General features: G+C 40.4%; 1 protein-coding gene across 32 annotated transcripts in view; it reads left to right on the top strand.

The window, feature by feature from the left end:
• Nucleotides 1-26,098, top strand: part of MAPKAP1 (MAPK associated protein 1) — a 244,407-nt gene that overhangs the window by 124,403 nt on the left and 93,906 nt on the right. For all 32 annotated transcript variants that reach the window (XM_082695560.1, XM_082695557.1, XM_082695546.1 and 29 more), the window contains 2 exons: nucleotides 7,237-7,413; nucleotides 22,659-22,768. In XM_082695560.1, coding sequence (XP_082551686.1) covers nucleotides 7,237-7,413; nucleotides 22,659-22,768 — 287 coding nt within the window. The remainder of the gene's footprint in view (nucleotides 1-7,236; nucleotides 7,414-22,658; nucleotides 22,769-26,098) is intronic.

Here is a 26,098-nt window from a genome sequence, read left to right as displayed (position 1 = left end):
GTTTTAAGTATGGGAATGATAATATGGTGTTGTGTTTCAGAAAGATCCCACTGAATATTTTCAGGGTCAGTTTATAATAGAGTTAACAAATTTCTGAAACTTAGAATTTTGCGTAGTGAATTCTTTTTAAAAATATCTAGTTCAGAATGATATGAAAGAGGACTTCTCAGAAATGCCAGAATGTTAGAATTAGCAAACAGGGATGTTAAAACAGCTATTATAAACATGCTTCATATGTTCAAGATGATAGAGGAAAGAAGTAGGAGATATTTTAAAAAACCCAAATGGAACTTCTAGAGATGAAAATTATAGGATCTGAAATGAAAACATGAGTTTAACAGCAGATTAGATACTATAAAAGAAAACATCGGGACGCCTGGGTGGCTCAGTGGGTTAAGCCGCTGCCTTCGGCTCAGGCCATGATTCCAGGGTCCTGGGATCGAGTCCCACCTCGGGCTCTCTGCTCAGCAGGGGGCCTGCTTCCCTTCCTCTCTCTCTGCCTGCCTCTCTGCCTACTTGTGATTTCCCTCTGTCAAATAAATAAATAAAATCTTAAAAAAAAAAAAAGAAAGAAAAGAAAACATCAACAAACTTGAAAACGTAGTAATAGGAACTATCCAAAAAGGAGCTCAAAACAGTATGAAGGTCTTCCATTTGGAAATTAGTGGGCATTCTCCCTTTAGAACTTCTTAACCAGGAATTTTAGGCTTAACTATTCCTGTGTGATATGGCTGTGGCTTGACAAACCTTAAAAGGTTACTTACCAATTTACTTTATATTTATGGGATTTTTATTTTGGAGATGAGGATATCTTGAAAGTCTTAAAAGACTTTTCTCTGACCTCAAAGAAATGAACTTCTGTGCTGCAATCCTCAGGGCGTTTCTTTCTATTGATAATGTTTGACACACTCTTTATAATTGATTCTGTCATCAAAGTAAATACCAAAGCCCAAGTAAAGGGTTCTGGATATTGCAGAGCCATGTGCTCTTTTCGTTTTTCATTTAAAAAAAAAAAAAAAAAAACACAAGCATTCATCTATCTAGTCCTATCCTTAAGTGTATTTTGCATGTTTTGAAGATAAAAGTGAATTTTTATGAGTATGTAAATTGAACGTGTCAGATCACATTTGAGAGGAAACTAGGATGTTTACTAGAATGCTCCCAAATTTTTATATACAAATTAAATGCCAATTAAATACCATCTTCCTATATATGAATTATAGGCTTTTGTCTCTTCATAAAAACCATACTGGCCTTTGAACATGAAATGAGTATTGGTCAATAATTGAATGAAATAAATTTTTCTAATGCAAAATTTTATTAGCCTTATTTGATGAAACATGAATAAGTGAAATTCAGTTAATTATACCCATTAACACTTCAGGGATTAGGATATGTAGATACATATGTTTATTTTTTAGTCACATATTTATTTGTTTATATAAATATGAAATCTCCAGGGTTGCTGTAGTGAGTACATTTAATGATAGAGTATGTGTGTGTGTGTGTAAAATCTCCATCTATCTGTCTTCCAGAAGGACTCTTTTTGGCAACAGGGTCCATTTTGCCCCCATTCATTGTTCTAACTTCCAATCTTCTCACAAACCTAATTGTCCCTGGAAGGGAGTTCTTTTTCCATGCCAACCCACTTCTAAAATTAAACCTCTTTCTGTGGATCCTATTATGCTGTACTTACTTCCATTAGTCTTTTCTTTTTTTTCCAGGAGGAACTCTTCTTTTTTTTTAATTTTTAATTCAAGCATACTTAATATACAATGTTATATTAACACAAAGAAAATGAAAACATAAATTCAAAAAGATATATGTACCCCTGTGTTTTTATTGCAACATTATTTATAATAACCAAGATACCGAAGCAAGTATCCTTCAATAGATAAATGGATAAAGAAGATGTGTGTGTGTGTGTATACACATTATATATACACTCTATATACATCAAAAATGGAAAATTATTCAGCCATAAAATAGAATGAAATCTCACCAGTTGCAACAACATGGATGGATCTAGAGGATGTAACTAAGTGAAATAAGTCAAAGAAAGACAAATACCATATGATACCATATGATCTCACTCATAGGTGGAATTTAAGAAACAAAAAAATGAGCAAAGATAAAAAAGACAAATGAAAAAACAGACTCTTCAATATAAGAACAAACCTGCAGTTATTTATTAGTCTTTTATCATTTTTCAATCTCTCTGATAGTGTCTCACAAACAGGACTTCTGGTGTTCTCTATTTCATGCTATCTGCCATGCTTTTGTTAGATAGTTAATTCTGCTTCTGTGTAATGAGAAGCTTAGGAGTGGTAGAAGAAATTTTGACAAAATGAGAATCCTTTATTCAGGTACTGTGCAATTAATTAAGTCATTTAATCCTTTTAAGACCGTTATGCAGTAGATATGTATGGTTAGTTTCTCCATAATTCCAAGACTTGATAGAGAAAATGACCACTTAGAAATCAGGAGATGTGGGGTGCCTAGTGGCTCAATGGGTTAAGCTTCTGCCTTTGGCTCATGTCATGATCTCAGGGTCCTGGGATCAAGCCCTGCATCAGGCTCTCTGCTCGGTGGGGAGCCTGCTTCCCCATCTCTCTCTGCCTGCTGCTCTGCCTACTTGTGATTTCTCTCTCTCTCTCTCTGTCAGATAAATAAAATCTTTAAAAAAAAGAAGAAGGGATGTGGATGAGGCAGGAAATGCTGGGGGTCCTCAGGACAGGTGATTCTTCAGTGGGGTGAGAGATTTCCCAACCTTCTTTGTACTGTTCTATATTTTTAAATTGTTTTGTGTTTCTGATAGGCCTGCATTACCCTTACCAAAAAATAAGTTCAATATTTTATAAAGGAAAATGAAATACTTAGTCATTATGGGACATCTGGAAGGTACAGGAAAAAAGTGCTCATTGCTTAAATGTAAGCACAACCTTTGTAAACGTTTTGGTACCTTTCATTCTAGTCATTTTATATGCAGATAATTCAGCATTTTGGCATAGTTGTAATAATTTGTGTTTTTTCTCCGTAAAAAAGTAAGGTGTGGGATGCCTGGGTAGCTCAGTCAGTTAAGAATCCATCGGCTCAGATCATGATCTTAGGGTTGTTAAGATCAAACCCCGTGTTGGGCTCTACACGAGGTGTGGAGCCTGCTTAAGATTCTGTCTCCCTCCCTCGGCCCCTCTCCCCCTTAAAGAAAGAAAAAAAGTGAGGTGCCAGTACTCCCTATCTTGATGAACTATAAAAATGCCTCTCTCATCCTCACCTCTTCCTGGGCCTTTTTCTCCTTTTGTCTTGAATTGCAATCTCTGACTCATCTACACTGCCTAGAAAGCCCCATTTGGTTAACAGATATCAATGTGACAAGCAAGAAAAAGAAAAAGAAAAGCTTATTACTTCTCCTCTTCTTGTTAGCACACACATCATTAATAATACCCTTTATGTTTTTTTCATGAGTAGAGTGATTCAGTCTACACATTCATATATTCATTCATTCAACAAATATTTGTTAAGTACCTACTAAGGGCCAGCCATTTTATTCTTCAGTGAGAAGCAGAGACACTAGAAGAATCCTTGCTCTTTAGGAGAACATAGAACCACAAATAAGAAACATGTGATAAGTATACGTAGAAATATTAATCAACTTCTAAAAGACCACAGAGAGGAATCAGTTGGATTCTCTCTCCTAGAGATCCAAATGATTCCCCTAGAGAAATCAAGGAAAGCTTTTTATACATTAAAAAAAATGGAGGATCTCAGAGAGATTGAGTCACATAGCCGGTTAGTGGTTGAATTAGCATTAAAACCAGAGCTGACTGTAAAACCACTCTTTCTTCTACTGAACTAGGTCACAAGGAGGAGGCATCCCTCTTTTCATTGTGTTCATTGTGTTATAAGTTCCAGATGTCAGTATGTGGGGGATTCTTGAGTCATGGACCACAGCTTCCCCCTTTTTCTCTCCCTGCTTCAGAATGCCACCAGTTTCTGATTTGATCTAAGAGTAACAGAGTGGAAGTAAGGAGACCTGAGTCTCTAGAACCAGCTTTGCCACTCTTCGAACTGGGTCGTCATGGGCATCTTATTCCTCATTTCTAGACATCTCTTCCCATTTGTAAAAGTGAGGAGGTTGAAATAAATCTAAGCTTCTAATTTTTGTAATATGTCATGGTTTCCTCCTTCTTTTCAAATTATGAGGCATTTCCATAGAAGCAAGGGTTCCCAAGGGCCTTGGCAAGTCTAGACACACCATGGAATTGGCAGAGGAATAGGTGGGGGTCAAAGATGAAGGCTCTTAACTGCCTGGGTTTGAATCTCAGGTCTGACACTTACTGCTATTTAATCTTGAACAAACCACTTAACTTCATTGAGCCTCGCTTTTCTAATTTGTAAATCAGAAATAATAATAAATAACTCAGTTGTGTGAAGATTCATTGAGCTTTTGTATATCCATCCACATTATTTTACATGGTGTCGGGCACATAGCACTCAATTAATATAGGTAATGATACTAATGGCTACTGTACTGGTACTAATTTGGAGTCCTGAAGAGGTTTTAGAAACCAAAGTACCATAGTAGCTTCTTTTACTAATGATTCCTTTGTATAGGCACAAAGGAACCAATATGTACATGCGTTGAATATGGAGTTTTAGTCATTTTCCCCTCAGGTGTTCAATTAAAGGGTTGAAAGAGTTGGGGTACTGTTTGCTGCTAACTTTTACTCATGACCCAGAAAAGACTTCCATTCCTCTTGTATAATATGGGAGGAGTCATTCATTCTTTTCTCTGCTGTGTTCTCAGTGCTCAGAGCAGGCTACAGCACGGGGTAGGTACTTTGCAAATGTTTTTTGAGTGACTAAATGATTTCACACTTTGTTTTTAAAAACTGAGGAGAATAGTAGCACTTGGCAGTGAGTCTTTAGGCTCTTGGATCTTATTTTGTGACATGTGTTGAGTTTGTTTTGAAGGGGATTTGGGGACATCCCATGACATTCAAAACAGAATTCTTCTGATACCAATGTTTGGCTTTCTGCTTTGATCAATAGGCTTATTATTTGCCCTTGAAACCTCTGTGGTGCTGGGGAATCACAGACATTCCTCAGGATGATTTACACGGCAATAAATAATCTGTGCTGTCGGTTGCTTGCTTCATCAGTGTCTGCCCTGTTCCTAAAACCCTGGAGGCTCCATGGGTTGGAGCACTGCCGACACTAACTCCAGATCATGTCCCTTAGCTTTACTGTTCTTTTGTTGCTCTAATATGCATCCACAATGCATTTTTTTTTAAAGATTCTATTTATTTATTCGACAGTGATCACAAGTAGGCAGGGAGGAAGGCAGAGAGACAGGCAGAGAGATGGGGAAGCAGACTCCCTGCTGAACAGAGAGCTTGATGCGGGGCTCAATCCCAGGACCCTGGGATCAAGACCTGAGCTGAAGGCAGAGGCTTTAGCCCACTGAGCCACCCAGGCACCCCTCCACAACGCATTTTTAAGGGTTGGTGTAATTGTAGAAGTTATTTTCCATCTGACTTTATTATAGTTACGATACCATTTATTTTTTTATCTCTGTTATATGGTAGGCTCTGCATATATCATCTTCTCTAATCTGAGTTAGGTGATTGTACCCTTTTTATAGAAGTGGAAACTCAGACCCAAGGAGGTGAAGCTTTTTTTCTGAAATCGCGTGGCCCATAAGTGCTGGAACTTAGATTTTATTTTAACTCAGGTCTTTTTGGACGCAAAGCTCTTAGCAGCAATACTATGACATTTTTTTAATCTAAGGGACTTTCTTCTGCTGCTATAAGTGTTTGGGGTTTAAGTTTGCAACCTCTTGCAAAGATCCATAAGTTTCCCATATCATTCAGAGATGAATTTTAAATTTCTTACCAGCATTGCAAATACATGAAATTTATAGAGACAAACATAGCCAGATTACTTTCTTGTTATCCATCCATTTAGCAAATTTATAGTTCCCATTAATTTTAATCTGTCCTTATTACCTGTTTTATATAATAAATATCTCTTAGTCCTGACAGACTGAGTATAGATCACCTGAAGTAGGCTCGCTCTCAATAAGCAGAGTTGCAGCTAAAGATTTGTGAATTAATTGGGAAAATTGCAAATCAGGTAGTCAGTGAAATAATTCATTGTCACATCCAATCAATAAACTTTGTAAATCAACTCATTTAATTCAAAAAATGATCTATATAGATCAAGCAACCAATTAAACAATTAGCATACACTTTGCAATTAATTAATTTAAGCATCAATCATATAATTAAAACTCCAAATTTAAGCTGCACAATTTAGAACTCTACTGCCTTGTGAACTACTAGGTTCATGTCTGTGAATGCTAGCAGATTAGCAGTTTCACAGTTCAGCTTAGGAGCAGGGTATCTTAAAATGTTTTTAATTGATTTTTAAGCTTTAAATTGTCTTTATGATGGTAGAGGTTCCCACCTTTTTTCTGCAAGTTGACTTTTTAATTCCCCCAAAGAAAGAGAAGGCAGTGTGTGTCGGCTGTAAGATGGGGAAGTCTGGAATCTGGGAGTATAGACTGGACATTCTGGGGATGTGAGGACAGTAGTTACCTGCATCAGGATAACTCAGGTCATTTGCTTTTACTCTGTTACGTATCCTTAGTGTCTGGAATCAGATCTTGCCATGTGAATCTGATACTCTTCAAAGAAAGGAGAACTGTATGGATTATCTTTGTTACCTTGAGTATTCCTCTGACCTAGAACAGGTATTTTCTTAATCCCAACCGTAAGTCAAAGGCCTCTGATTCCTCCCCCATGCCAATAATTTTTTCTCCTTTATAGTTTTGTTTCTCTTTTATGATATTTATTTTATGTATACTTACAGGTAACTAGTGTAGTACTTACTTTTTCAACTTGATATACTGTAAGCTTCCTTGAGGGCTAATACTAAGTGTCATCTTTGATTTAAGGGGTTAAGTTCTGCATCTTACCTATAACAGGTGCTCAGTAAATGTTTGTTGAAAGAATAGAGTACTGGAAGGCCCTCATTTCACATTGCTTTTCTCCCCCTTTGTATGCCATGTTTTCTCTCTCAAATGCAGTAGGATTGGGGGGAATCTAATGTATCACCAGGCTCTTGGGTAAAAGAACAGCTGTGTCCCAGTTTGCTTGCTGTATACCATCGGCTCTGGTCTCCTTGGCCTTCCTTCATCTTGGTATTCACTCACCTTTTTGGTTTTCCTTTCAGTGACAACGTCAGTGCCTACTGCCTGCATATTGCTGAGGATGACGGGGAGGTTGACACAGACTTCCCCCCACTGGACTCCAACGAGCCCATTCATAAGTTCGGCTTCAGTACCTTGGCCCTGGTTGAAAAGTATTCATCTCCTGGTCTGACATCCAAAGAGTCACTCTTTGTTCGAATGTGAGTATTGACCCTGTTACTGATCTCAGTATCTCATCTCTGCCTTCTAGGACTTGGACTTGTTTGCTCATGATTTGAATGCCACTGGGCATCTGGATTTTCATTTGTGGTGACTACTTCCAGGGAGATGTTGATGACACCGTTTGCATTGTGTTTCATGCTTCTGCACCTGGATTGAATGCAGACATGCTTTGCAGTAGCAATTTGCATTAGGTAGCTCTCTGCACATAGTATCTGTGAGCCAGGCTTCTGGACCTACTGCGTGGGTACTTTGGAGACTGCAAAGCAAAAATTTTGGTTTTCTCTTTGTCTTCATGAACTCCAAACTATATGAAAATGTGCATTGCAGCCACTTTTGTCTTGTGACTTAAAATACTTTTTTTCTTCTCCAACTTTATTCAAATCAACTTTGATTTTTCCTCTCAGTTGCCTTCCTTTAGACTGATAAGGGGGTATTTTCCCGTGCCTTTGGCATTCTGGTAAAGGCTTTAACTTATAAGCCCTTTCCAGAAAAAGTGTTTGTAAATGCAGAAAATAAAATCCACCAGGAATGTAAAAGAGTTCCATTATATTTAAATACTTCTGAAATTATTAAATGAATTTGTGATACAGTGATATGTATGGCTTTTTAATACCAAGATCCAGCAGCAGGTCTAACTCCTAAGTCTCTCACTTCAAAGTAGTGATGAGCATAAATGAGATTTGAGAAGTTTGCAGCAACTGTAATGTGCTGTGACATTTGTTTTTTTCTGTTCTTAACAGAGTCACCAATACTGCTAATACTACTGTGATTTGTTGACTATATTTATATTTGAAGGAAATGGGGACACCTGGGTGGCTCAGTGGGTTAAAGCCTCTGCCTTTGGTTCAGGTAATAATCCCAGGGTCCTGGGATGGAGCCCCACATCAGGCTCTCTGCTCAGCAGAGAAAAGCCTCTCCTGCAAATGCAAGAGAGCCTCCTCTCTCTGCTTGCCTGTCTGCCTACTTGTGATCTCTGTCTGTCAAATAAATAAAGTCCTTTAAAAAAATAATAATTCAAGGAGATGCTAAATATCACAAGTTAATGAAAATAAAAATAAAATTTTTGTGTATTCAAGTCTCTAGAGCGAGTTTTACCCAGAGGTCCCAATTGTTAGAAGAAAGCCTGTAACATTTTCTAAGCACAGCTAATGGGAACGGAGACTTGCCCTCTCCAGGCCTCTCCTGGGAACACTAGTGATCCTTTTGGCACCCCCTGCTGTTAGTAACCAGCAAACTCACTATCCACAGGAGGGATTGCTTTAGAGGACTTTTCCCTTGTCTCTTTAAAACATACTGCCTTTGTTTCAGATTTTCAGTGAAAATAGGATTATGCTACCTATGATATAGGAGGATTTTGTGTCAGGGGGAGCTGTTGGGGGGGATGATTCCAAGTTTTTGTACTTAGGGTTTCATCCCTGCTATGAAGTCTTGTTTGCTATATGTAATAGTAAATATTTTCCCTCTTTTTATGTTTCAAAGGGGCTAAATCAACAACACTGAAGAATACTGAAAGTAATTTAAAACTTATCCAATGATTTATCCCTCCTAATATAACTATTTTCATATCATCGTTTCCATATATATATGGAAATATATATATTAAAATATATATTATATATTACATATATTATTATATATTAAAGTTTCTGCTCTAGTGTAAATATTTTGTTATTTTTACTTAAAATTACAAATATTTGATATCTGTTCTTAGTTCCTATAATCTATATTTATTATGTACCAAGAATCTAGACCAACCCTGTGCTCATGGAGCTTACTATCTAGTAAGGAGGGATTCATCAAATCATTAAAACGTGGCGAGCAGGACAACAGAAAAAGGCCCAGGCTGTGTTGGAAGCCTACCACAGCATATTTAGATTGTTTTCTTGCTTTGGTTTTAGTAAATGATGCTAATAGTCCTTATCCAGATCCCTTTTACTTCTGCTGAATCACATTCTTTGGACAATTTCCTGTGTGTAGTATTATTGGTCAGATTAGAAACATCTCTAGACTTTCATTTTGTATTGACACGTAGCCTTCTGAAAGGTATTCCAGTTTACAGTGCAATTGTATTACTAACAGCTACTGAATACTAACAGAATTCATAAAAGCATCTTTTAAAGTCTTATTGTCACAAAGTATCATTAGGACATTTTTTCTGTTTACTTTAGAAGATGTATACAGGGCTACTTCAGTAGTCTCCACCTGCATTTTTGTTTTTATTTGTAAATGACTGGAAGAGTTCTCATTAGTGCATAATTATTTACTACATAAATATTAACATGTGACCACCACATTCTTTTGAAGTAAATGTCCTTTTTAAAACAAGGGCTTTTAGATCATTGATTTTCAACAAAATGGGGCTGGGGATAGCAAGACATACCTTCCCGGGAGAAGCATCTAAAGACTATACAGGGTCTCCCTATGAACCCCGGCTTTTGGAGAATGGGAGGAAAGAGAGGAGGAAGGGCAGAGGGTAACAACAACTGCTTTGAACTTAATACTCTTACTTTTTTCCTGAATTACTCCCATCCCTGCACTCCCACTCCCAAACACACACACCCCAGGCAGTCCTTTTTCTATTTTAAAGTTCAAGAGAGCTTATTCAATATGTCTGGAGTGTTTCTGAAAACACGAGGTAAAGTAAAAACTTTATATGTGAGCATTTAAGAAAAAAAATGTCAATAAATTTTGTTTCTTCTCTTCCTCAGTTGTCTGATGAAATAGTACAGATTACTGACCGTTTGCCCCATCTGTATTTTCTTGCTTCAGCAACCTTCCATTCACCTTGCTGGTCTATATTCTAAGTTAGAAAAGCCCCTCCTGAAAAAAAAAAAAAAAAAAGAAAGAAAGAAAAAGAAAAGCCTCTCCTGCAAATGCAAGACAATGTGTCCAAAGTTTCAGAGAGTAAAGTCCCAGCAAAATAAGTACAGCTGTCGCTCCTTTTCCCAGTTGACCCCTTACCTCCTTGCCTCTCTCTCCCAGGGGAGAATGGGCAGGGGGTGTCTGGGAAGACATGGAACTGAACCAGGAAGGGAGAGCTCGGCTTTGACAATAAGCAGTGAATTAGTATTTACTAAATGAAAGCTATGTATATGTTAGTCCATTTAATCTGAATATAGACTGGTTTTTATTATGACCATTTTCAAGACATAAAAACTGAGGCTGACAAACTTTGCTCTCAGGCCTGGATTTGCCCCCATAACTGACTTGCAAAGTCCACACCCTTTGCAACACACTGCTGAGGGTTTGGGACAGTGGTGGGGAATCTAGTGGTGGTCTCATCATTCAAGTGTCCACTGTCTTAAGGCCAACATTCAGCTACTATATATTATAGTGTAGGGTAAGAGTGAGGGAGCCTCTGGCGCCAGAATGCTTGCGTGCCATTCCTGACTTTACCCTTGCTAGTATGTGTATGTAATCTTGGATGAACTGCTTAACCTTTTTTGGCCCAGTCAAATGAGGGTAATAATAATAGTACCTACCTCATAGAGCCATGATGAGGATTGAATGAGTTGATATATATAAAACACTTAGAACAGTGCCTGGCTGTGTGAGTGTTTATTGTAGTTACTGTTGCTGTGACTAGAAACCTTTTGAGGGCAAGAACTGATCACTTATGCCCCACAACACCCAGAGTAGCTCCATTAGTGTGGTAGGTACACCACAAATATGTCTCAAATGAACTAAATAGAACTCTACCTGTTTCTGCATTTTTCTCCTTCCCATCCTTTCTGTCTCTATAAGAGAAGGGCAGAGTGTGGGTAGACATTGCTCAGCTGGACTGAAAAGTTACCAGGATAACGTTTGCTGACTTAGGGGTAGGCATAGACATTGGCAGGGGTAGACATTGGAGATCTGTAGACTTCAACTCAGTCCTCTTACGGGCAGACATCTTTTAAGAGATAGTAGCAAGACTGTAAACTCCTTGAAGAGAGGGTGTACACAGTCTTGTAGAGAAGGAATGGATGAATCTTCAGGTGTCTTTGGGCTGCTGGTGGGGGGGTGGGCTGGTCAAACTTTCTTTCCTATTTTTCTTTCTGAGCCCACCTAGCTTTTGGTACAGCCCTGTGCCTGCCTTTTGAATGCCATGAAGCCCCCCAGCTTGCCTTCTGGCTTTCGGAGGCCCTCACATCACCCACCCCACCCCTCACACCTCCCACATACCATCTTTCCCCACTCCAAGTGAGGCTGTACAAACTTTGAGCTTCAGCTAACCTGGGTTCAAGTTTCAGTTTCACTGGCGACTTGCTACATGACTGTACTCTCAGCTTCTTCATCTGAAAAATGAGGGGAGTAATAACTACCTCATGGAATTGTCATGAGGAATTTTCTGAAATGTAAATAATGTACAGACCTCTTTTAAAGGAAAATTAATTCTCCTGAAGCCTCAATGTTTGCCAAAATTCATTTTATTATAACATTACTTAAATACCCTTAAGTGTAAAATTCTAGCTATAAATTCCATGTCTTTATGCAATCCAAACAAAATTACAAATTAAATACAAATAAAACTATAACATTAATAAAATACAAATTAACAACTTAAATGCAACAGATGATGTTTGTTCAGATTAAGTCACTGATGTTGGGGCGCCTGGGTGGCTCAGTGGGTTAGGCCGCTGCCTTCGGCTCAGGTCATGATCTCAGGGTCCTGGGATCGAGTCCCGCATCGGGCTCTCTGCTCGGCAGGGAGCCTGCTTCCCTCTCTCTCTCTCTGCCTGCCTCTCCATCTACTTGTGATTTCTCTCTGTCAAATAAATAAATAAAATCTTTAAAAAAAAAAAAAAGTCACTGATGTTGGATTTAATGGTGTTAAATGTTTTACTTGTCAACTTGAGTTTTTTTGATTTTCTTATGAAACATTGACTACCATATTAATATTTGTCCTTTTAAATAGTGAGTGTATTTTTAACTACTAGTCCATTATTTTAATGAGCCAGTTGATTTATAGTGCATCCTCCCTCGCCCCCCAGTTTTACATGTGCTTTACTGGAAAAATAAGGCATTTCTGCAACAATAACGAATTTATGTCAGTTTGCCCAGGACTTTCCCTGTTTTGAGATTCAAACTCCTATACCCAGGAGCATCCTCCTCAGCCCATTGTTGTTTGTTCTGTACATAGGCGGGCTCTCTGCCTGACCGATACCTGGGCACAGTGTGACTTGGGTACTCAGAGCATGAATTCTTCAGAGTTCAGCAAACAGGAGTGCCGTAGAGAGAGCCTAGTGCCCGCTTCTCCCCTCACTTTTCTCTATTCAACAAATAATTAATAATCCCACTTCTGCATGTGACTTGCAGTGATGTCATTTGGCTTTTACTGAATCTATTATTGACATTAAATAACTCTAGCTGCTAGAACACACAACCCCCAGATCTCACCAGTTTATCCAGCAAGTCAGCCGACTTCCTCTATAAAGGGCCAAGCAGTAAATATTTTAGGCTTGTGGGCCATACCTCTCTGTAACTCAGCTCTGCTATAGTAGCAAGAAAGCAGCCATAGACAACAATATATCAATGAAAGGGCATGGGATAGATGTGTTGACACTGGCTTATCCTACTAAGTTTAGTTCTTGTTCAGATCCATCTGATGAGGTCGGGTTTTTCTCCTGGGTGTTTCTCCTCTAGGCAGTGATTCAGGGCTCCCCAAGCTGGGTAGAGATGGAGAACATGGAAGTGTAGGAGTGGCCTATACCTCTATCAATCTATTGCTTGTATAGGTTATCATATATATACATATATGTATCATCTACATATAATCTTGCTTTTTAAAATATACATTATATGTATATGATACGTGTGTGTGTGTGTGTGTTCTTGATTTTCATTAAAATAAAAACAAAAATTTTAAATCCTAACACTTAGCTTGTGAATTCATCTGTTGATCCTGAGGGCTGTTGAATCTAAGATAGGAAATGCTGTTAAGAAGATGTTAGCTCAGACCCTGGTATGCAGGAAGTGTTACATAGTTGCTATTTTTATTTTTTCTGTGAGAGATTCATCGGTCTGAATAATTCACACTAAGGTGTGTATGGGATTTAACTTTTCTTTGGGTGATTTATTACATAATGAATACATGTCCATCCTAGAAAAATTAGAAAATAGAGCTGTGTTTCTTCCTATAAAAGAAAATTTAAAATTTCACTTTGTTCCATCATGCAAAGTTGTGACTTTTCAAGTTACAGAATATGTATGTTTAAAAAGAGGAGAGGGTGCTGAGTGTGGCTCAGTTGGTTTGAACATCCAACTCTTGATTTTGGCTGAGGTCATGATCTCGGGGTCATGGGAGATCGAGCCCTTCCTCAGGCTCTGTTCTAGGGGTAGAGCCTGCTTGGGATTCTCTTCCTCCCTCTCCCTCTTCCTCTTCCCATCTAGTCCCCGTCCCTGACTCTTGTGTGCGTGCACGCTCTCTCTGAGTGGAAAAATAAAAAATAAAAAGAGGTGCTAGTTAACTTTCATGAGTCCCCAGTTGGAAAAGTGTTCTGTGGAGAAGGATGTGAAACTGGGTGACTTCTGATCTTCTTACTGAGTCGACGGTGTGAGACTAGCCTTCTCTTCCCAGGCCCTTGGTCCCAGGAAACTCCCAGACACAGAGTTGTTTGGGGAGGGAGAATGGATTTACACTAAAAACTTGTAAATTAAGAGCGCGCTAATGGAAACTCTCTCCTTTAACAGAGGCAAGTGGATTTCTAAGATACCCATTGTTTGTGATTGATTTTGGACAGATCCAATGTATGTGTGTGTGTGTGTGTGTGTGTGTGTGTGTGTGTGTATATATATATATATATATGAATCTTTTTAACTTGCTGACTAGTAGCTGCTCTGAGCCTAAGCATTGAAGTTGTTTGGGTATCAGCCATGTGGAAGGGGAGAAGTAGGAGGCAGCAGTATGGGGGAGTCTGGCTCCCAACACTAAATCACCGATTTCAGCTGGATCCCAGTATCCGAGAGAGTGCTCCTTGTCAGCAGTGACCAAGCCAAGGCCTCCCGGGCCTTTAGACGTAGTAGGACAAGGGAGAATGAGATCTTGGAGTGAACAGGGGAGGAGCCTGCTTTGTCCCTCTCCTCCCATTCCCCAGCACAGGGCCAATTCAGTTAGGACTTGTGGAACTGAATTGAGTTCACAAATGGCACTGGCAACAGCAACTGTGACGGTATCATTAGATGCGTTGCCATTAACATTTCACACCAGGATCCTACTCTGGAGTCGGGAAAAAGGGTTTTAGAAAGTGAAGAAAAGCCCAAACCAGTAAAATGGACAGAATCTCCCTAAATCATAAGTCAGTAAGAGCAGTTAAACTGCCTTCCTATACATATGTTTTACTTATAATGTTTGTTATCTCAGGTAAACATGGAGAAGGAATGTTTTTAACCAATAGCTAGATCAGAACAGATAGAATCCCGCTAAGATTTTGCTGTTTGGGGAAGGGCCTACCAGGTAGTCGGTAGACGGTCTTCCACCAGAAGTGGGGCTGCCTGGGCCATTATGGCCCAGAGAGTTCCCAGAGACTGCTGTGGCTTCTCTTGGCTCTGTGTGAAAGGAAAGGTTAGCTGTTTTTTAAGAGGCGTGCAGATTCTTTGCTGTTGGCTCTATGAGGGCTTTTCAGAGGGGTTGGTAGTTTTAGTGTACCCTCTTGATGAGATCTCCAGGGTATACCCAAAGTGATCAGACCTTTTTGAAAGGATATCATCAGTTTTGAAGCCTCTCCTACCCTTATGTGATACTGCCTTGTGGTCTGGAGAGGAGGGGAAAAAAAGGAAATGAGTATTTTTGCACACTCACTCAGTTTGGTGCCTATAGTGGCCATTATCTCATTTATTCTTTATAACAAACTCATTTTTAAAATATATGAGCTGAGGATGAGAGACAAGTAGTTATTTGCTCAAGGTCATACAATTTGGTAAGGGGCAGAGCTAAAATAGAATAAGGAGGGGAGAAAAAGACGCCTGTATTCTTTGTACTCAGGCCTGACAATATGGGTATAAATTATCTTACTTATTTATTGTTTGCTCGAGTCATAGAAGACCAACTGTGTGTTGTTTCTTTTCATTCTGTTGTATTAGCAAACATTTCCATTGTCCAGATTGTCCTCATGTACGGAAATGTAACATATGCAGCCTGTTTAATTTTGTATTTGTAAATCTGACTTGATTTCCTTTTTGGCAACAGCTACTGTCTAGAGAAAAGAAAAGATTTTTCTTTGTGTCTGTTTAAAGTGACAGAAATATTGGAGCAAGTAATAAAGATGGAAAGCATTAATTACATACTTACAAGAATTTAAAGGTCAGACAAGCTAAATATGTATGTTTTGCTCACTGGAATGTCTCTTGAAATTGTGCCAGGATGCGCTTTGTTCCTACAATGAAAGCACCCATTTTAGATAGCCATCAGCTTACTTTGGTTTCCAAAAATTATACCAGATTGTTGCTTTAGTTGCTATATATTCTAAAAGTTTAGGACTCCCATTTCTGACATAAATGTGATTTGTTTCATGATCCACCCCCTTTGGCCATGTTTAGTTACTGTGTCTCATTTTGATTTCCTCTGTTCTCCCCTCAGCTTATGTTGGAGTCTGTCAGCTGCCGCTATGTACATGTCAGGCTAGTGACTTGTAATGTTTATTAATACAATGTCAGTCTTGCTGTTGAAAAAACTGTGATGCTTCTCAGAAGGTTGCAGTAGAACGAAGCGTTTGATTTCCAGATCCTGTCTGCACTGCATGGTGAATACATCCTCAGATGTTATGCAGTTCACTGACCTGACAGTTATGGAACCCCGCCTGGGACCCCATTTCAGCAGGACATATTTGAACAGAAACAGTTTGCAAAACTTTACACACTTAAACTCCTGCCAAGGCAAACTGTTAGCCACTTGAGTTTGTTATAAATACCCAGTGGCAGTGGTTGGAAGTAGCCCACGGTGTGTTTTATATTCTGAACTGAATGTGAATGTCTTTGCGGTTATATAGAGTAGTAAATAATTGAGTTTGATTAGGGAGAGGGACCTCATTATCCCCCACCTGTGCCCAGCTGGAAGGGGAGGGTCGAAATGAAGCCATTAGCTGTCTCTCTTACTGGCATCTCAAAGAGCTCAAATACATCTGTGTCTTATTTTCTTTTCTGGCACAATCAGTCGAGCAAGCTAAGCAGGCATGACCGGATTTGGCAAGTCCCAAGGACTCTGGCAAAGATACACAAGGAGAAGGCGGAGGGCAGTCATTTTGGCTTCTCACTGCCCATTAGTCTAGCGAGTTATGTTTTTGGAAAATGTCTGTTTTGAAAAAGAGTACTTTGTCCAATGTCAAACATCACATACTCACACAATACGCTTTGATCTTTTAAAAAAAATTTTTGTCAGTGCAAGGGGAAACAAAATGTGGCATTCACACTAGTGTAAACTCTCTTTATGGATAAAGTAATACTCAAAAGACTTGCTTTGAAACAGGCATGCTACAGTTATTACAAGGCTTTCTCTTGCTCATATATTTTCATTTTCTACTTTGAAGTACTAGAGAATGAACATGCACGGAGTTGGGACCAGTGCAGGCTGGGGACTGGAGGAGTGTGTCTTCATCACTGTTAGGACCTGGTCAGGAGCGGAGAAGCGAGTGCTGCTCTTGGCTGCCTTTTCCCCTTCCATAAGCTGAGACTGTGGCTCAAGAAACCATGAAATTCTCCAAGGGCTTTTAAAAAGGGACCTCGCAGTTCATATGGTCGTTTAAAATCAAACTGAATGTTACAGTGGAAGTTGAATCTTTGCCACAGATTGATAGGTAGTTCCCACCTGGAGGATGTGCTTTCTGGAAGTCTATTCTTCCCATGACTCCTCAAGGCTCTCCTCTGGGCTACAGAGAGGTATAAATCCCAGGCTTTGGTGTTGGCCTTCCCTGGCTCCAACTCCTGGCTCCTTCACTTAGCTGTGCAACTCCAGGCGGTGTCCTAACCTTGCCCAACCTCAGTTTCCTCCATTATAAAATGGGACTGATAATAGCACCTACCTTTTCTGGGAGGATTAAATGAACAAAGTAAGTGCTCACTAAATGTTGACAGTTGTCCTCATCTCATTCATCACTTCTTGGTACATAGAAAAGCCATGGTTATTATATTAAGCACTTATTACATAACCGGTATTGTGTTAACAGATATTTAGTCCTCACAATAATCTTCTGCTTTAAGAATTATCCCCGTTTCTGGGGCGCCTGGGTGGCTCAGTGGGTTAAGCCGCTGCCTTCGGCTCAGGTCATGATCTCAGGGTCCTGGGATCGAGTCCCGCATCAGGCTCTCTGCTCAGCAGGGAGCCTGCTTCCTCCTCTCTCTCTCTCTCTCTCTCTGCCTGCGTCTCTGCCTACTTGTGATCTCTCTCTGTCAAATAAATAAATAAAATCTTTAAAAAAAAAACAAAAAAACAAAACAAAACAAAAAAAGAATTATCCCCGTTTCATAGATGAGGAAACTAGAAGATATAGAGAGAGAGACTGTGTCATTTACCCCCAACTCCAGAGCAGGGACCGCTGGGACTGGACTCCAGAGCTGGGACTCCAAAGCAGGGTCTGCTCTAGGCTGTGCTGTGCTTTGCTGCCTTCCAGTCACCACCAGCTTCTGTACCACGATACAGGGCTGGATGATCACTGTTTGAGACATCTCCATTAAGAAGCTGTCTGGTCCCCTGACCCCTCCACGGCTTGGCCAAGTGCCTCTGTGTTTGGTAGCACTCAGAGCTGGCCTCCTTCTTTGTACTTAGCGCACAGCAGTAGAAGTCTTTGTTTGCTTCTTTGTCTTATTCTCCCACTATACTGTGCTCCTTGGTTTAGGGACCGTAGTGTTGATTTCTGAATTCAAAAAAGATCTTTAATAGAGGAACTTCGGGTTAAATGCCCTAATGCCTCCAACCTCGGATTCTGTAAAATGGATCTAACAATAACACCTGTTTTAGGATTAAATGAGTTAATACAGGATTTAAAAGCTTAACTTAGCATGTGACACATAGTAAAGGTTCAGTGGGTAGTGGTTGCTGTTACTTCTGTCGTGATTGCTGAATAATAACTTGTACTGTGGAGCTCAGAAAGCTCTTAATAAGTCTCACTATATTTCCCTGCACACCCCATGATTTTTTACTTTCCTCATCTCTAGCCAAAGCCAGTGAGTTAAGCTGAGGTACAGTGTACCCACTTCCCTGGCTCACTCTCTCAAAAGTGAAAGCCTTAAAAACAGTGCCTTGAGTGCTTTTCTGTGAGCTTCAGAGGGGGCCTGATGCCTGGGTCAGGGGTTGCTTGCTTACAGCGCGCCTGTTGCTACCATGCCCAGCAGGTTGCACATTTTAATGGCCCTGTGTTCCCAACTATAAGCAATGGTTGGGATCCTTCCCCAACTAAGCAGTATCTGCTGAGGGTGTGTGGGGAGGGCGGGGGGGTGAATGGGGCCTCTTCACTTGGAGAGATGACTTAGGACATGGGGAACACGAGAGCACTAACATTTCTAAGCTCCTTTTACTGTTTGCCAACCCGAATGCTAGGTGCTTGCTATTCATCGTCTATTTTATCCTCTCTGCCAGTTCTTTAGGGAGGCAGCCTCCTCGTTTCATGGCTGCAGCAGAGGTTCCCACGTGTTAAGGCAATGTTTTGGTTAGCCGTGGAACGAGAACTTTAACCAAAGGGTATTTAACCCCCAGTGCATGTGTTTTCCTCTCCAGTATGTTACCTCCCAACTTGGGTTCTGCTTCCAGCTCTGTCCCTATAAATAGAATCTAAGCTTTCCAGATAAGGACCTGTGCCCCGTCAGCTCTGGTTTAATATTTAGCAGAGAAATGCTCATTGTGTTAGGTTAATGTGGGTATAAAAACTCCCCTCTGGTAACTGAGTGGCTTTGCACTGGGACAGAGCTAAATTCCTCAAGTGAGTAATCTCTTTTTAAAATGCCCATACGTTTTTCAGTGGTTACAAGACTTGACAGGACCTAACTTCGAATTGACTGAAGCACTCCTGGCAGCATTTAGTCAGCTCCCTGAAGTGGCGCTTCCTCCTAGACCCGGCGCAGGCAGCCCAAGGAGCTGTGGAGGCAGCTGCCTGTGCTCAGTGCCCCCAGCGTGCCCTGCTGTGGCGGGAGACAAGCCGTCTATCCACGAGGGGAGCGGGAGGAGGAGCAGTTTCTGAGCCGAGAGTCCGGGTTTGTAGTCCATCTGTCCCTCCATCCGCCTGTCTGTCCGAGGGCCAGCCACCCTCAGCACAGGTCGCACCTCAGAGCCTGGAATGCAGGGCCACACGGAAGGGAGACAGGACCAGCGAGTGCCCTTCCTAGCTGCTGCCAGCTTTTCTCTCGAGATCACTGTCTTCTCAGTCGCACACCCAATGCCCAACGTTAAATAAAAAGCAGCTCTAAAAGATGTATTTCAATAGACTTTTTCGAAAGCCCATAAAAATTCCTGGATATAAAGAAATGAGGCATAAAACCCAGAATGTTTGAAGTCAAGCTGAAAATTGCGGAAGCAAGTCTCCATATCCATTTATTAAATGGGAGCATAACTTAACAGTCGCACCTAGATGTCTTCTGAGAACCACTTCGATTCCGTGCTCTTGTATTTTGGAAACGTGTTGCCCCCTTAAGTGCTGTAGACTTGGAGCAAGATCAGGAGTTGATGTTTGTCTGGAGGGCGGGAAGCGAGCAGAGTGGGAGACTGACCCGAGGAAGCTTTCATTAGGTCCGGTTGAGTGTGCAGTACGTGGGTCACAACCTCTTTCTCCTTTTAATGTGCACGATTTTACCGGAATGGAGCCCCAGAGTGAGATACCGCACACTGGCGCAGGCACGTTCCGAGCGCCGTGCGTGCCCCTTCCCTCCACTGTTGTTTTCATTTTCCTCTCATGAACCTTGCTACCCTGGCTTCAGCACGGAGGCTGTAAAGGAAGATGGAGAGCCGAGTTACCTCAGAATGATCACTATCGTTAACATTCACGGGTGGTTCACTTATCATTCCTGACTGCACAGACATGGCAGCCGCTCGGAAGCGTCCGCAGGTGTAGCATGGTGATACATATTACATTGTGCCACAATGGATTTATGTATTCTGTAACAAAAGAAAAGTGTAATGAAAAAATACAGAAGGTAATCCTTTATTCCTCCACCACACAATTTATCAGTAATGCCTGTGGATGATAAGTGCCAGGGATTTCCTCTGCTTGCTTTAACCTTGTCACCCAGGTACGTTTTGGTAAAATGACAGAAAAATACAGACGAGGGATTTTCCTGTGTTCAAAAATCTTTTAAAAGGACACTTTTAATTTATGGAAGTTAGTCCGAACGCAAGGCTTCCCTTTGAGCTTCTAGTCTGCCTTTGCTAAAAAAGATAAACGTATTGGTTTGAAATAATGCTGTCAGCCAGCAGCAGATTAGGCGAGAATGTAAGCGATTTATAAGCAGACTCAAATCGAAAATAGTTCAGGTGGAACCCAGGTAGATGGAAGTTCGTGAGATCTAGCCCAGGACTAGTTTGTGCGTACCCGAGGACTCGTGTTCCCTTTTAGGCCCCACTCACCCATCGCCCAACATATTGTCACAGATGGAGCGCATACTGACTTCTGAGGAGCGAGCAGGGGAAGACAAGCCTGAACGCGGATGATTGGCATTTGTTCCAAACACGCCCTGGCCTCACGCCAGAGCAAATACCCCCAAGTTTATAAATGCACAAGGCACTTTACATTTCAGTGTGCTTGCCAAAGTATCACTTACTGCATCGCTCCCTAAATATAGTTTTTAAAAAAAGAGCTATTTCTTATTTTGCTTTGATCAGTAAAATAAACTTTTAAAGATTGTTCTGGGATGGGGTCCAGCTTCTGAGGTAAAGAATGGCTGGAGCTCAGGCATGATTCAGTAACAGAGTGTTCAGTAAAATTAGCTTGACAGTTCTCAGGCCTGCTGTTCAATAGCAAGAACTTGACCAAGTTAAAATGGATGATCGTGCTGGCTAGACCAGCGTCGGCTTTTGCTTTTTAACAAATGGAATGTCAAGGATTAAACAGCGAGCCGTATGGAGAGGAGGGGTGTGGAGATGTCTTTGTATTAGGGAAGCAAATTGGGTCCTTGGTTTTGAGATTGGCCCCCCAGCCCCTGTGGAAAGCCAGCCACCTGGTTGGGTCCAAACTAGGTCCCAAAGAGGTTTAAGGCCTCTTCTCAGCCTCTCCTTCCGTTGGGAACCTTTTCCATGGCTTAGCTTGGGGCTTGGCTTTTCTTTCGGATTTCTTGTCAGTATGAAGTTCTGCCATATTTTTTGGCTGTGTGTTCTCCTTTGAGATTCTTATGAGGAAATGGGAATGCGACCAAACTCCTTGTGGTAATTCCCATGTTCCATCGTTGGAAACTTGGGTCCCATTTGTTAGATGAGCTGCTTGGAATTGGCCTGTTTTGTTCTGGTGCCCAAGCATAGTGAGTAGTATTTGTGATACTTGCTACTGCAATTAACAGTCTTGGTGAAGTCCTACCTCACCCAGGGATGGGCTTCTGTTTTTAGGGTACTTGTTCCCTACCAGATTTCTCGCTATCTACATGAACTATTCCCTTCAAGTTTGACTGACTAGAAGTTTACAAGTAGTCTTAGTGTTTTGTCTTATAATTATTTAAGCTTCATTTCATATTTTGTTTGACCTTCTTGGACTAAGTAGATTAAAACATTCCTACTGAAGTATATATAGACCGTATATTCAAAATTTATTTATTTACTTATTTACTAGCCACTTAGGAAGAGCCTTTTTTTCCTTATTCTAAATTGCTTTGGGCTGTCATTCTCCCCCATCACTCCCCCGCCACCCACCATCCTCACCCCATGACATTTTTCCTGTAGGGCTCCATGAGCTTTAATGTGATGGTAGTATCTGCCTGCAGTGACATCTACTGACACAAGCTAAGTTTATTGTCAACCCGTGTTCAAGATTTGGCTTGGGAGCCAACACAAGTAACCCACGGTACTAGTGACCCACACTGACCAATTAGATTCAATTTGAGATAAATTAGAAAAACATTTCCTAACTCTGACCTTCCTTTCACTTGGAACTGTTTATACCAGAAAGCCCCCCGCCCTCTTTCTCTCTCTCTCTCTCATTAGAAGTTAGTCTGTTTTTTTAAAATAACTGGCACTTTGAGGTACACTCAGTAAAACTTTATTAAACACAATGAAGACCGCAGTAACAGTCCTCTGGTTGAATGTTAGTGATGATTTAATATTTGTCTTTTCCTACAGAAATGCTGCTCATGGATTCTCCCTTATTCAGGTGGACAACACAAAGGTCACCATGAAAGAAATCTTGCTTAAGGCAGTGAAGCGAAGAAAAGGATCCCAGAAAATTTCAGGTGAGACCCTGGAAATAGAAAATTAACCGTTAGTTTAAAAGTGTTTGGTATGTGCATACGTGTGCGTGCATGCGTCAGTATGTGCACATGTGTGTGTGTGTCTGTGAGTAAGAGAGGGCTGGCTGGATTGTTTTAGATATCATTGCTAGAAGGTTTGGTTAGCAGATCTACAGCCCCCCCCCCCAAAAAAAGTGTTTTTTTTTGTTTTGTTTTGTTTTTGAAACTGCCCCTGGGCCCAAGGAAGGGTTTGGGTCGGTGGCATGTATGAGAAGCATGTGTTCCTATTGATTATGGAAGTTCCACCATTAATAATGTGTGGTAGATTGATATATCTGTTTGAACTATTAGTTGGTATAAAGCTGTCTTAAAAACCAAATGCTAAATTTGAAGGACTGCTTTTAATTTCATGTTTTCACGTAATTTTCCATGGGGGAAACTTTCAGTTGCTAGTGTTTGGGGTATGCAGTAAAAGAAAAACAGTCTTCATTTTTACCAAATGAGGACAACTGTAAAAAAAAATTTTTAAAGATAAATCACTTGATGTGCACCAAATACCTGTTAATCTTTAATTCCTCATTACCCAACTTTGTACAGAAAATAAGCTTATAGTATTAGCTATGATATTTAAAAGATATAAGGGGAAAAAATATTACCAGTATTGAGAAATAATTATTTTGAGAAATAGCTCAAAGATTTGTCATACCACAGACAACTTTAATATAAATCAACCTCTCTATGACATGTCAAATACCATCGCTTTGTAAATAAATGAGACTTCCTCAACACCTTTGGTTTCATCTTCTGGAGAGGAAAAAATGCATTACTCAGGTTGAAGAAAATAGTTTTGTGTTCTTTTTAAGGAGAGGCATATAATCTGTTCCAGATTTAATTAGCTATCTTCAGATGAAAGCTGAAGTTTTAATAAAAGTTAGAAGAGATAACACAGTGAAGGACACGGATGAGCTGTCTCAAGGCCATATTCCAGGGGAACGATAAGAGCTGTAAAAAATGGCAGAGGAGAGCAATTGAATGGAGCAATGAAAATCTGATTCTCATAAAAAAGAGAGAGAGAGAGAGATGCTGGTAGGGGCGGTTGTAGATGAGACCTGCTAGCGTCTGCAAGCAATTTGGATGCTTGCCAGGAGTCATTGTTCACCCTCGGCTGTGGCGGCTCTGTCCAGATGTGCCAACTGCACGTTTCGGCTTTTGCCAGCTGACTGCGCCGTTTGATAACCAGCTCTCTGGATGCCCATCACTGGCCGCAGAGATAGAATTAAATGATGATGATCTTCCCACAAGTTGGGAGAGGAAACAATGCATATAAATCTTGATTTCATCTCAGCATGAGAAGTCTTTATCCATCATCACTCATAATGAACAAGTCGTTAGCTGGGATGAATGGTGTTCTGGTTTTTCCAAACACCTCTTTTGTTCATTTTTTGGGTGACTTTTATCCATTGCATGGGGGTCAAACCTCTTTACATTTAAGGGATGATTGAAGAGGCATAGCCTCACCTTCCCAGGGGAAAGTAGATATTTGGGGGTTCTAAGTGCCAATCTAGTAGCATTTAAACAGCTTCAGATATTTAAAAAGCATTCATCTTCCTTTAGAATCCTGTTTTTTCCTTGCGTTTTGACCCTAAGTTTTTTACACAGTAGTGCATTTGGTGACACATTCATTGTATTCAAAGATAGCATTATTCCAGGTTGTCCAAGAGGAGTGGGAACCAGCTTTTTAAACCTTCTTAATAGAAATTCAGCTGTCGCAGATTTTTTTAGACCATGAAACCTTTGTGAACTCGCTGAGGTGCAGCTAAACCAGTGTCTTTGCCTCTGTCTGCAGCTCTCTCTTTCCAATTGTGTACCTATTTATCTGTGTCCATCTCCAGCAACCACGTTTATCATACACATGGTTATTTATGTTCACCTTTGTGTACACATCCCTGCCATTTCCATCAGAGACTTTGCCATATCCAAAACACAGTAATCTGCATTATTTATTCCTTTTCATGCTACAGAAGTCATTTGAGATTGATGTATTTACATAAATTACTGTCCATTTTCTTAATCCAAAAAGCTCTATAAAATGGGAAGCTCTTTCTATTGCTTTATTAAGTCTGGTCTCATGAAACAGAGGATCTCCAGTTTAACAAAGATGTTGATTTAAGGTTAGCGTGATAAAGCTGGTATGTTTGGTGGTTTTGAACTTTGTATTGTGGAGTGGGCTTGTTTTGGAGGGTAATTAACAAAAAGAAGAAAATCGTCTTGTCATAGGTGGAAACACAGTATGTTTACTTTAAAAAAAAAGGCTGTTAGTGCTCACTGTTGGCTATGAAATACTTCTACACATTATGACACCTGAACTCGGTCCTGAACTCGAGAACTTGGTGGCAGGAGATGCCAGGCTAGAGACGTTCAACCTCCACTTGCTGTCTGCGGCGACCCCTGCAACCTCTGCGGGAAAGGGGCCTGCCTCGCCCCATGTCTAGGACAGCAGTGGAGCGCTCTGCCCTCTCTCCAAACTGCTTTTGCCTGATGGAGTCCAGAGCAGCACTTGTCTCTTTGCTGCTCTTACTTAACTGAAGTGAGAGGCAAGATTAAACAACATGGGTCATGTGGAGGCGAGAGTTCTCACTACTCGTTCATTAGGGGTTAGTTGCACTACAAACAAGGTTTCAGAAATCCTTTTCCAGGCTGACAGTGCACTTCTTTTGCTTACTCACAAACCTCTAACTTCTCTTCTCTTTTTTCCAGACCGACCATACAACTTTCCATTTCACAGTAATCATAAATTGAGAACCAAAACTATTTTATTATGAAACCTAGATGTGGGTTTAATGACTCTTCTAATGTTTAAGTACTCTGTTGCCCTTCCGTCTGGTACTCCCCGATTTTCATTTGTAAAAAATTGGAAGGTGGCAGATATCTGAGCAAAAGAAGTCTTCTTTGTTTAGGTAGATAGGTTTGTCACTGGAAACTCATAGGGGTTTTTTTGTTTTGTTTTGTTTTTTGTTTTTGTTTTTTGTTTTAACCCATAGGGTTTTAAAATATTTTTGCTTGGTATGGGTAGACTATCATTATAGGCACTTGTAACTGATCTAGAATTTTGACTTGCATTATTTGTAATTATCATCATCATAACTATTTATGAACACTGCAGGGTTTTTTCTATTAATATTCATGTACTGAACCAGAGTAATCTTTTCACAGTGTGTTCCAGTCAGTTCTCTGCTAAGGCCCATTTTTTTTTTAAAGCCATTTTTAAATGTCTCTTTTTAAAAAGTTTCTCTGAAGCTTTTCATTTTATTACTGACCCACTTGACATTTGGA

This window comes from Mustela nivalis (assembly GCF_964662115.1).
Source record: "Mustela nivalis genome assembly, chromosome: 13".
In the NCBI taxonomy this organism is placed as follows: domain Eukaryota; kingdom Metazoa; phylum Chordata; class Mammalia; order Carnivora; family Mustelidae; genus Mustela; species Mustela nivalis.
This window is presented reverse-complemented; position numbering and strand designations above follow the sequence as displayed.